The sequence below is a fragment of the Stegastes partitus genome, unplaced genomic scaffold (genome assembly GCF_000690725.1).
Source record: "Stegastes partitus isolate 25-593 unplaced genomic scaffold, Stegastes_partitus-1.0.2 Scaffold484, whole genome shotgun sequence".
Lineage (NCBI taxonomy): Eukaryota > Metazoa > Chordata > Actinopteri > Pomacentridae > Stegastes > Stegastes partitus.
In genome coordinates, this window is record NW_007578215.1 from 383224 (window position 1) to 395936 (window position 12713).

At 39.0% G+C, this 12713-nt stretch overlaps 1 protein-coding gene across 1 annotated transcript in view; it reads right to left on the reverse strand.

The window, feature by feature from the left end:
• LOC103361056 (ral guanine nucleotide dissociation stimulator) overlaps positions 1 to 6911 on the reverse strand; it is a 36629-nt gene extending 29718 nt beyond the window's left edge. The window contains exon 1 of the mRNA XM_008287048.1: positions 6627 to 6911. Within this exon, the coding sequence (XP_008285270.1) occupies positions 6627 to 6815 (189 nt within the window). The 5' untranslated portion in view covers positions 6816 to 6911. The remainder of the gene's footprint in view (positions 1 to 6626) is intronic.
• Positions 6912 to 12713: the final 5802 nt, after the last annotated feature.

Here is a 12713-nt window from a genome sequence, read left to right on the forward strand (position 1 = left end):
CGAGAAAACTGTAGAAATCAAACTGGCGCAAGTTTCTTTTTATGGCAATTAAGTACATTTCTTCAAAATAATGTCAAAATACTAGTTGGAAGAACCTATTTTTTGTGAGTAACCAATCTTAAAGCAAAATTAGTTCCCTTGACTCAAAATAGTTTGTTGGTTGAACTTAATTTCACTGAAAAAGACTGATGCAAACTGATGCTTTTTTAACATTTTTTTACACCGTACTCTGCTACTTTCTAAGAAATGAACAAAAGCTCCTCTGTGCCGACTCGTTCCTCCAAACCAAACTTCCACAAGTTTTTAAAACGGAGCCCATCTCTCTCGACCGCGACCCGACGCAACACCTGCAAACCGACTCACAAGTCACATTTTTCACCGTAAATCTGGGTCACACGGACAAAAATAGAGACCGAGACGTCCAGCAGAACCCAACTGTTCTGTTTGTGTAACCAGATATTCCGTCTTGTTTGCGATTGTATGCATGAGATTGTTCCTTCCGTGTGGGATAACTGCAGCTGCACCGTGTTGTCATGTCACTCGTGTCGGACTGTTTATGTGAGTCAACGTTAGCGCTGATAGCAACAAACGCTACCGTTAACTGCGACTCCGATTTCGTTGTCGCTGGCTTCCTAAAATAGAGCCGAAACCGAATCGGTTCGGGAGTCTCGGAAACAAAAGGAACTCTGTTATCCAGCAGATTGCCACTGCTCCGGGAGCTGCAGGCCTCCGTCTTTGATGTCCGACTGACACTTTTGCTGTTTACGGCCTCTTGAGAAAGACTCAATAAGCATCAGCAGCCTCTTCTTTGTTCGAGAGTGCTTTACATACATTTGGCCTCTAATCCTGCTGGACTGCATCTGAGTATTTGGAGCCTGAATGAAAGCTGTTGTACAATGTTTGATGGTGGCTTTCTTACTTCAGGTTTCTTGGCTCCCGGGAAAATAAGATTACAGCGGGAGTACGGGGGTTACATAAAGTCAAACAAAGCTGTCGGAAAACACGGATTAAACACGCCGTGCTCGGACGTAGTTGGTCAGTTTAGGAACTGTCAGCATTGATGTGAATTTCATTTAAACTTTAGGGAGAAAAACATGAATTTTGAGCCTCAAATACTACATTTAATGCACTTTTCCATCAATTTGGGGCCCTGAAGTTGGCTTTAAACTGCAAAAACTCAACTGAGGGAACTATTGCTTCGTCACACATGATAGCAAACTGGATATCAGTACTTTTTCATACTACTATGCTACTTTTTAATGATCAAAATCTGGCACTGAACGCTTCCACGTGTTTGTAATCTTGAAAACGTATGGCCAAATTTTGAGAATTTTTGTATTTACGCCATTTTAAGGGTTCAATATGTCCAGAACATGAAACAACCATGAACGCTGATGAGGACAAAATAGTTCCTAGCAGGTCTAAACGATTAAATGGCTCCAGCAGAGCACAGATTTTTAATTATTGGCGCTTAAAATGGAAAAACACTGCTCCTGTAAGTGTTTCTATATGGATGGATCCACTTTTCTATTAAAAATATAGTCGTTGGTCGCCATTTCACCAACTTTTGAGGCTCTAACATCAGTAGAATTTAAAGTATGACAGTTTCTCACCATTTCACATCGCAAGATGATGATGTGGACTCGTTTGTAGGCAATGTGCTGTGAACTATTTTGTCTTTTCATGGCTGTGGGAGTTAAATTTGCGGAGATACTGAGCGAAAACGGTCCTAAAAAATATGAAATTCTTAAAACTTCTGCCTCAAGATTTTTACAGAACTTAGTTTTGGGTCCGAAATAACAAATAAGCAAACTCTTAACGAAGTCTGAGTCGATGCAAGAACACCGCAGCCTGAAATGACACCAACTGAGCCAAATTTTACATAAATAATTTTGAAAAAGGCTTCTGCACATGTTTGGTCGCGATTAGAATCAAGTTTGTGCGTCTTTATCGCCCACTGCACCTTTAATGGATCAATTTGTTGGTTTTTTTTTGACAAAACATGCAAGTTTTTTGATATTTTATAAGAAAAACTAATAAGGTTTAATTAAAAACATACCAAAAATGTTCCTTTTCAGTTGTAATAATGGTGGAAAGTGACTGCAGCAGTTTAGTCGGGATATGAATTCAAAAACGAGGACAAGTGCAGCTTCCAAACACCGACGTAGACCCAGTTTTTTTGTTTTTTTTTTAACAGCTTTTCACACCTTTTGTTAAGTTTAACAATGTGAAAAAGTCGCAGAGTCATTCTCCACAGCTGTAACTGTACCTCTCAGTTATATGACACAGTGCATACGGGCTGACGTGGGTTACGTGGAGCCGGAGGGATCAACAAATAACCGAATCCAACCGCGGTGACCCTTCAAACGTGTAACCGAAGCCCGGCATCAAATAACCGGCGGCAGCGGGAAGAAAGGCGGCGATTGTGAGGAAACCCCTCGGCCTGTGCAGGAGGGGGATTAGGCATTAGGTAATTGTGTTAGAGGAGAGGATTAGATTAGAGCAGAGAGAGCGAACGGAGCAGGCTAGCTGGTCGGAGCCGAGGGACCCGAACAGGACGAGGAGGGTTTAATAACCGACTTGTCCGACCGATGACAGCAGAAAGTCAGGAGGAGAACATTTATCCGGGAACAGAGAACGTCGTCTGCATGCGGTATCAGCTATAACGACGCCCCGGGGTTTATGTAAGAGCAATAAATATGATTAGTCATCCTCCCTCCTCATCCGATCGAATGTTCGGGACAAAACTGGAGCACGTAATCCAGAAAACAGGACATTTGTACAAACTGGGCGGAAGAGGACGGAAAAAGAAAACAACATTATAGATATAAAACACAGCCACTGCAGTGTAAGATACAACACATTTGCACAAAGCGATGAATTACAGAGTCGCAACGACTAACCAATTAGCCGTGAATGTTGGAATTAATTGGCAACTGAAAGTCAAAATTTACTAATTCCAGCTTTACAAAACCCTGTTTCCCTTTATTACAGTAAACATCTTCGGATTGTGTGCAAAACAAGACACACTAGGAAACACTAATCAACATTTTTCACCATTTTATAGACAAAATATCTGATCAATGTGTTGACAGTGACAATAACCACTAGCTGCAGCCCTCACAAAGCGTCTTAAATATGAACATTTGCTAGTTTTCTCAGTCTTACGTGACATTAAACTACATTTCCTTTTGTTTTGATCTATAAATAAGACGTGTCCTGGACAACCGTGCACTTTTTTTTTTTTCAAACTTCATCTTCGGGCTAAAGAGGAGGAAATAAAAAAAGTGTCGTAGATACAAAACACAACCACAAATAAGGAAGAAAGAGCCATAGTTACTATCGACTGCATGTTTTTGCAGAGTAAGACACAGTAAATGTGCATAATGTGGTGAATTACAGAGTTTGAAATAAAGGTTTTGTGCTACACCTGCAACAATTAATCTATTACAGCTGTGAACTTTTCAATTAATCTGCAACTAAAAGTCTAAATTCTCTGATTTCGGCTTCACAAAATGGAATATTTTCTGGTTTCTTTCCTCCTCTATGACACTAAACTGAATACCTTTGAGTTGTGGACAAAACGTGACACACTGGGAAACACAATTCTACATTTTAAAGACAAACTATCCACTCAGTTCAGCGACACTAACCCTCACAAAGACTCCCCAGCAATCACAGCAGAGCTGGAACCAACAAGCTTTCCTGTTGAATGATTAATCACTAAAACAAACTGAAAACTCAGCAAAAATCAATAGTTCCAGCCTTTTAAATGGGAATATTTGCGAGTTTTGTTCAGTCTTAAATGATGCTAAACTACATTTCCTTTGGGTTTTCACTGTTAATTGACAGTAAAAGTGCTGCAAATACATCAGGTTGTGCTTTTAGTCAGTATATTGTGCTTTTGTCACAATGAACCACTGAATCAAGACAATAAATAAATACAGATTAATTGATAATAATCGTCAGCTGCAGCTCTATGCGACATGTCAGTTACAAGTAGTGCTGAGAATTTCCAGGACATGTGCATTTACGTCAGCTGAAACTGATTTTTCGCACTAAAGGCACATTTATGTAACATAATTATACACATCTATTGTGTATATATAATGAACAAGCCCTTACAGTTCAACCCCAGTCGAGCTGAAACAGAAAATAAATCAACTACAGATATTTTCTTCAAGCAAAAATGCTAAAATTGAGAAGTTACAGCCACTAAAATGTAAATATCTGCTGCTTTGCTCAGTTTCATAAGAAATTAAACTCAAAACATTTGCTTATGACGGTTAATTGGCGTCTAAAATGGTTATTTTACACTATTACTAAACATTTTTAGAGGTAATCAATTACTTCAGAGAATAATGTACACATTGAAAGATAATAAATTAACATTTTCTGTAATTAAAACTCAGAATTTTCCAAACTCAGTGGATTTATATGTGTATTTTCTCCACTGTACAGACATATAATGTGTAATAAACCAGCATTAACGTTTTTTTGTAGCACAGTAGAGCAGCAAATTAATCGATTAGGCACCAATACAAAACTAATCAGTGACTATTTTGTAAGGAAATGCAATTTTATCAGCGAAATGTATGAAAATGTACAGGTTGTTTTGTATTTTATGATGGCAACCTATAAATATATGACCAATCAAGCAATGTGAATATGTCAACTTGATTTGGGGGAATTTTTCTGCATATTTTTTGGCATTTTTTTGACATTTAACCGACCACACGATGACTGTTCTGCGGCAGCGAGACGCAATTCCAGTTGAGGATGCGACTGATTTACTGTATTCTGTCTGAACCGCGACGCCGATCTGATGAACACAAAGACGAATACGACTAATATCAATCTTCAAAATTACTAATTTGGCTCGAGGTGTGACTCGGTTGCAGCGTGAAGGTTTCAGTTGGCATGCAGTCAGCGGATGAGTGTGCAGAGGGAGGAGTGAAAGCTTCAACAACAATAAAAAAAAAAACAGCAAGTCATCCTGTAACCATATCGTTTGCAGCAGCGGCGCTTTCTTTCAATTTCACTTGATTTCTTACATTCATCGACACGTGATGAATCCGCGAAGCTGCACAACCACCAAAAACTCCCTGGACTTTCCAGCCACTCAGCAATTTCACAGTTATAATCTGTTTAAACGGTGTCCGTGTGATCACAACGAGGCTTTATGGGCTCCATATGTAATGAAGGATTATGTCACATTTCATCGGCTGACGTATACAAGACAAGACGGAGGGCTTAGAAGGAGTGATGTAATGTTTATCTCTCTGTTTTTATGGGTCATTTGTTTAAAAGAAAGTATGTTATGTGGTTGGAATCGAGTCCCCCAACAGTCAAAACATGTTTGAGTTATGGATCCACCCGAAAATGAGCAAAAATGGGGTCTGAGTGGAACATTTCTGACATGAAACTCTTACTTTCCTGCATTCTGGGGTCATTTAAGCATCGATTTATGGCGGAAAACTCAAAATTCTACACCTTGGATACTCATAACATGTTCTAATGTTACCAAATGGGGTCTAAGTGGAACATTTTGAGCATGAAACACTTATTTTCCTGCATTCTGGTGTAATTTTATGCACCAATTTATGGTGGAAAACACTAAATTCTAAGACACAACACGTACATCACTGCATTATGTTGAATTTCTGTGCAACAATTCACAGCTGAAGACACAAAATCCGACACCCTGGACCCCCAAAAACTGTTTCAAGAGTGTAAACTGGGATCTAAGTGGAAAATTTTGAGCATAAAACACCTACTTTCCTCTAAATGTATGCACCAACTTATGATTTAAAACACTAAATTCCACACTCACAACCTGTTTTTATGTTGGATTCACAAATAATGGGCAAAAAGCAGACATTCTGAGCATAAAACACACTTTTTTTTCTGCATTCTGGTGTCATTTTAGGCACAAACTTACAGTAGAATTAGTAGAAGTAAAATTCGACACCCTGAACCCTCAAAACTGGACTTCATCTTGGATCCATGCCAAAAAATGAGCTAAAATTGGAAATTTGGAGCATGAAACATCTACTTTCCAGCATTCTGGTGAAATCTTATGCACCAGTTTATAGCTGGAAACATTAAATTCTGGCACAATGACTCAACATCTCTGCATCCTGGTGAAAATGTATGCATCCATTTATATTGACTTGAATTGATCGAAAACACAAAATCAGACACCCTGAGTGCTCAAAGCCTGGCTTTATCTCGGATCCATCCCAAAATAGCTAAAAGTGGAAACGTTGAGCTCCAAGCATCAGTTTTCCTGCATCCTGGTGAGCATGTACGCACCAGTTTGAGGATGAAAATATAAAACCCAGGCACAATGACTCGACACTTCTCTGTGTTCTGCTGAATTCTTGTGCACGAATCTATGGTGAATAAAAACGAAGCCTTGCACATGTACAGCGCGTTTTCAAAGTCAAACAGAAGCTATTCTTTGCGTCTTTCTATTTTTGCACGCACACGCTGTAAACACTGTTCGGGTCGCATCCCCCGCATCCCCCCTGAAATCCCCGCCTGAGCACCGGATCATCACAACACCACCCCGGCAGCAGCAGCAGCAGCAGCAGCAGCCACCGGGGCTCCGCGGCTCCGCTCACCTCCAGCAGCGGCAGGTCCGGGTCCAGGTGGGTGAAGCTGTGCAGCACCACCGGGCTGCGGTCCTCCACCACCTCCAGCCTCACCCCGTCCCAAATGTTCCGCACCCTCCACGACGAGTCAAACATCTCGACCAGCTGTCCGGGCTTGACGCTGCGCGCCTCGGCTTGCATCCCCGGGAAATAGACCATGGATGCCGGCGGGAGGTGGAGTCACAGCGGCGGTACCGACATGGTGCGGCTGTTGTTTGACGGTGTTTACCAGCGGGTTCGGTGCTGCCGTCCGGGCTCAGAGCGGCTCTGCGGGATCATCGCTGCTGTCTGGAGCGTTTAGGACGATCATGACTCACGGCGGGGCTTTTCTAAACTCCGCCCCCGCAGCCGCTGATGCCTTCAGGGCCGCGGGACAAACCGAACACCGGCCGAAGCACCGGAGCTGCGCGCAAAACCCGACCGCCTCTGTGCGCTGTATTTAATAAATGCGTTAAAAAAAAACGTTAAAAAAACGTGGACACAATGTGCCAGAAAAAACGCACCAAAGACTACAGCGTTCAACAGCTGTAAAAACGCTGATAACATCTGTACAACAACGACATGTTTAGTGGATTTAAATACAGAACAACTGTTTAGATTTAACAGTCAAACCTTAAAAAAGAAAAAAATACTTATTTTTAGGGACATTAGTTACAGTTTTCACTGTTTTTTTTGTTATGCCAACATGTAAAATAGTACAATTTTCTTTGATTTGATAACAAGAATTATTATTACACATAATTTTTCTTTTAAATAATTGCCAGTATTTGTGAAATGACAACATTTTAGTGGAATTAAACAGAAAGGTTTTACAGTCAAATCTCAAAAAAGAAGAAATAACTTTTTAGGATAAAGAAATGTATATATACATATACATATATATGACTAAAGAGATATTACTTAAAGTTTTCACTTCTTTATTCTAAATGCCAACATGTACATTAGTACTGTTTATCTTTGATTTTACTAAATATTATTTGTAATTTAACAAAACAGGGAAAATCTGCTAATATATATATATATATATATATAAAACACATAATATTTCTTTTGAATAATGGCAAATATTCATAAAATAATAATATTTCTGATTATTTAAATACAGTAGAAAATTAGGTAATTTCTCTGTCAAATGTAAAAATAATAATAATAAAATTAAAAAGCACTTTTTTTATTGTGGTCATTATTTACAGCTTTGGTCTGTTTTCATAGAGTTTTTTTTTCTCAATATATTTGCAATTTAACAAAACACAGAAAATCAAGAAAATAACATTTTTAAAAAATCATTACCCATTTATTAATCCTTATGTCGTTATGAATAATTGCTCTTTGTAAGAGCAGCAAATATCAGTAAGAATCAATTTAGGCAAAAGATTTTTTTAAGTAGAAATTATAACTGACAAAAAAAAAACAAAGCATATTCTTTTTTAATAGTATCTGTAATTTAACAAAACAAAGAAAATATGGAAAAAGAAAACAGTTTTTAAAAAGGACCATTTCTCATTATCAATCTTTAATATCTGCATTTTTCTTTCAAATAACAGCCAATTTATTTATTCCTTTATTTATTTATTTTTTGTTACTGTTTTTCTGTTTTAATACAGTGTTAAACATCTTATCTTATCCTGACTAATAATATGAATTATGAATAATAAATGTCATTGATTAGCTTAGTTAATTTATAATCCATAAACTGTTTTAGAATGAACATCGTGATGGTGAAGCATAAATCTACCAATAATTTATGGTTTCCCTGACAACACAGTTCTCTTTTGTATTAATAAAACCCTTAAACTGTTAATGTGGATATTATTTTCTGTGTCCATCCATGAACACCATGATATTAAACGCCTATAATCACCAACCCTTTGTCTGTGTTGTTCTACCTCAGACTACACTGCATGGCAGAGCTAGCATCTCCAGCGCCTACTCACTGGAGTGGAGGATTACGAGGCGTCCCTGAAGGCAGCGCTGACTCCTCCAGTCTTACCTCATGCCTTTGGGGAAATGATGGCAGTGTGTTGTTTCTGCTCACTATGGCAGCAGGACAGATGGGAAAAGAAAACACACTGATGTACAGTTGGCTGTCTGCTCCAATCACACATTCACATCCAGATTTAAAACAACTGCTGCAGCTCGGCCGTCCTGCTTTACACGAGTGTTTCCATTTCATGCTAATTCATACCTCTAATTTATACAACTCTGCTGAATCTCAGAGGGAATCATTGTGCTTGTTGCTTCATTTTGCACTCATTTACTAAAGAGTCTGAGTGAATGCTTTCATTATATTTACATGTAAAACACAACACAATCCAAAAACGACCCAAAAATATGTAGAGTGGTGCTTAAAGCCTGATTAGTGACACGTTTAAACCGAGGCTTACAAGCCAAATGCATTAAAGATGAATAAGAACAATCTAATAATTAATGCAACGCTCTTTACTTTTAATGCTTTAATGAGACTTTAGCTTGTAGCAGAGTAAAATATCATGATGGAATAACTGTTTTTAAGACCGGCTAACTAAATATTACAATTACCATTTCTCCTGCTGGTTATTATTATTGCAGAACTGTTTAATCCTACGACCTTTTAAATAGAGAAAAGATCCTAGATGGTTATTTTGTTTGAAAATTACAGACGGTTAAAATTATTCAGCTCATTACTTGTACCAAACAATTACAACAAAAGCAGTAAAAACCTCCGTTCAGCCTCCTAAACACAACGACCTGCAGTCCCATGCGTGTTATTTAACTGTACTGCACCAAAACAAACCACGTCCGTGCCGGTAAAGCACCGGGACTTCCCCGTTCTGTGCAGATTCAAACCTACTTAACTGACACAACTTGTGCTGCCGCTCTGGGGAACCTGATGGATTCCCCAGCCAAACGCAGCAGGAGCGGATTCGACATGTAACGGCGCCTCCTACTGGCCGGAGGCAGGAACAAACTGTCGTGTGAGTGAGGCTGCTGCCAAGCTGTAAACCGATTACCAGCTCCAATCACATCAGCCTGTTGTCATCAGCGACACACCTACAGCTCATTAATGGCCAACTTTTAATTGTGGAAACACAACAGCCAAACTCGCTTTTTTTTAAACTTCACGCCCCAACGGGAAGAGCAGGTGTAAAAGCGATTTAGAGAATTTAAGGAAAACATCTGCCGCACCAGCTGAGGCCGAATCCGAGCACAAACACGGCCGACCTCGGCGACCTTTCTCATCGCCGAGCTGCTGCGCTTCATAACTCGCAAATCTGCAGCTGCTGGAGGAGAAAACAAAAAAAATAAAAAATGAAAGCAAGACCGATAGAGGTTTCTAAAAGCTGCTGCTGATACTAGAAATGTTTTTAGGTTATCAACAGAAAATAATGTGTGAAAATTTTACAAAGGTTTGCATTCAGTCCAATAAAAAATAAATAAAAAATATAATAAAAATAAAATAAAATTCTGCTAAGAGTTTAGTTTATATTTCTTGAGGCAAAGAAAAAACAAACAGAATTTGCAAGGAAGCAGCGACAGCAGTCTGGGCTTTCAAATGGTCCTTGAACTACTCATCCGTGATGCTTCAAATCCTATTTTTCATTAAAAATCATTCTGTATGTCTCATTTACAACCTCAATGCAAATGAACAAGCTGCATTAACCAGATTCTATAAAGAACTGAAAACTCTGCACGACTCTCTGCAAACCAAGAAGCCATCAGTGATTAAAATCATTTTTATTCGTCGACACAACTGCAAATATTTGTAAAACTAATGTGTTTTTGCTTATCGCAGTAAAGAAAGTGTAATTGCACAATTACGTATAATAAAATAATGTATTACCATTTGTAAAAATACAGATATTACGTACAGTTTTGGCCTGTTTTTACAGTCAGCATGTAAATTAATATTGTTTTTAGTGATTTTAGTAGGTATTATTTGTAATATAACAAAACAGATCTGTAAAATAATACTTATTTAAAAAAAACAACAACAAAAAATTCCAGTCCTAAATATACTTAATTGTTCTTTCAATTATCTGTATTTTTTCCCTGATTTCCCTGATTTGATACAGTAATAAATAGCATAACTTTACAGCCAAACATTGGACTATGAACACATTAGCATTTCTAAAAATACAGATTCTTGATGTCAACATTATTTCAGGATTACCACGTAAATTCAAACATGTTTTTTCTTTGATTTTACTCGTTATTATCTGTAATTTAACCAACAACAAAAAAAATTATAATCTGCAGTAAAACGTTCAAGAAACTGCAGTTGAATAAGTTTTTATAGTGTACAAAGGTGCAGGACTTTATATGAGTGAAAAATGAGCCCAAAGTGAGGAAAAATGCAGCAAAAGCAAAATAACTGACCGGAGTTTCAAGAGTTAATGTGACTGCTTCCTGTTTCATCTGGAAGAACGCGGCTGCCATCTTTCTGAAATACAAAACCAAAGCAGGACTCTGGCACACAAACGGGCTAAGAAGATGACGTTACAAGATGCGAACGCTGATGAAACACCGAGTACCAAAACTCACAAGACCTAAAGCCGGAGAGCCACCAGAGCAGCAGCTCAGAGACATCGGTCCTAATATCTGTCTTCCAGAAGATTAAAAAAAAAAAAAAAAACCCCACATTGGGCTGAAACCCAGAAATCTGCGAGAGCTCGGAGCCAACTTTGAGTCTGCTGCGATTTAACTAAAGCTCCCCTTCCATCTGCTGGAAATCAATAGCAGAGGATGTTGTTGTGCTGCTGCTGCTGCTGCTGAAGCTGAAGCTGCTGCTGCTGATGCTTTGACATGTTTTACCGTTCCCTCAGGACGGTGACGACAACAGCCTTTCTTATTCTCTCACACAAAAAGAAAAGACGCAGCAGCAGAATCAAAGCAGCTGCAGGACGGAGCGGAGAAAGAGTTCCATCGTGCTGAGGTTAAAACTAAAATGGGAGCGGTGACATCAGGGAGTTATTTCAGTGGCGGGGGGGACACCGAGCGGCGTGGAGAAGCTCCTCACAAAGACTCCGCACCCCCAGTGAAGGCTCTCCGGCCAGCACTGGAGGCCTGTGGTTATACTGGGCCGCTGCCAGGCGCACAATGTTCCCCAGCGCTTCACAAACAATAAATCTGAACCAATAAAAGCCAACGAGAGCGCCAGACGTGGACGGAGCACAGAGTTACGTAACCGGGGGGGAAAAAAACGAAAAACAGGCAAATAAGATCAGAATAAACTGATTATAAAGCATAGACCAACGTACAGGAGACAGCTCATGGAGTCATTTAACCCTCTGAGATCCGTTTCTTTGCTCCTGTCACATTTTTACTCACTGTTTTAGCTGCATTATGAAGTCCTGCAGCTCTATGGAAACAGAACAACCACGAACAGAACTTAAACACGACATACTGTACAACCACAGAGCTGCAGCGATCACATAAATCAAATGTTTGTGTTAAATTTGTGGGTTCCAGCTTCTCAAATGCGAGGATGTAATGCCAGCAGTTTAGATTTTCTGACCATTTTTACTCACTGTTGGCTCTTTGTTTTACTGCAGTTTAAAGTCCAGCACCTCTACGGAACCAGAACAACCACGAAGAAGAGGAGAGAACTCAGAAATGTCTACAAAGCCACAAATTATAAAAAAAGAGGAAAACATAAGCTGAAAAAATGGAATCTATTTGAACAAAACTTGACCGGTAAACACTTTTACACCAGTAAACATATGGTGGCTCTACATATTATAAATATTTACTCCCTACATTTGTACCACCTCGACAAATCAGACGTTTCCTCTCTGCTCTGCTCATCAGCAGTAGAAAGATGTTCCACCATCAGCTGGATGTATCGCCAACAACCTCCTCCTCTGTTCACTGGTTCTGAGCCATGCTGCATTTATTTATTGATCCAGGAGGTTGGATTTTCCTCTCAGACTCAGATTAATACAGGATTATCTTATCCTTTGTAGGAATTTTCTGAATTTTGTTATGTATCTATTCTATAATTACAGTTTATGCGATAATTTTTACAATTTACAATAACAGCAAATGTTTGGTGTTTTCCTGATCAGCCCATTTACGACT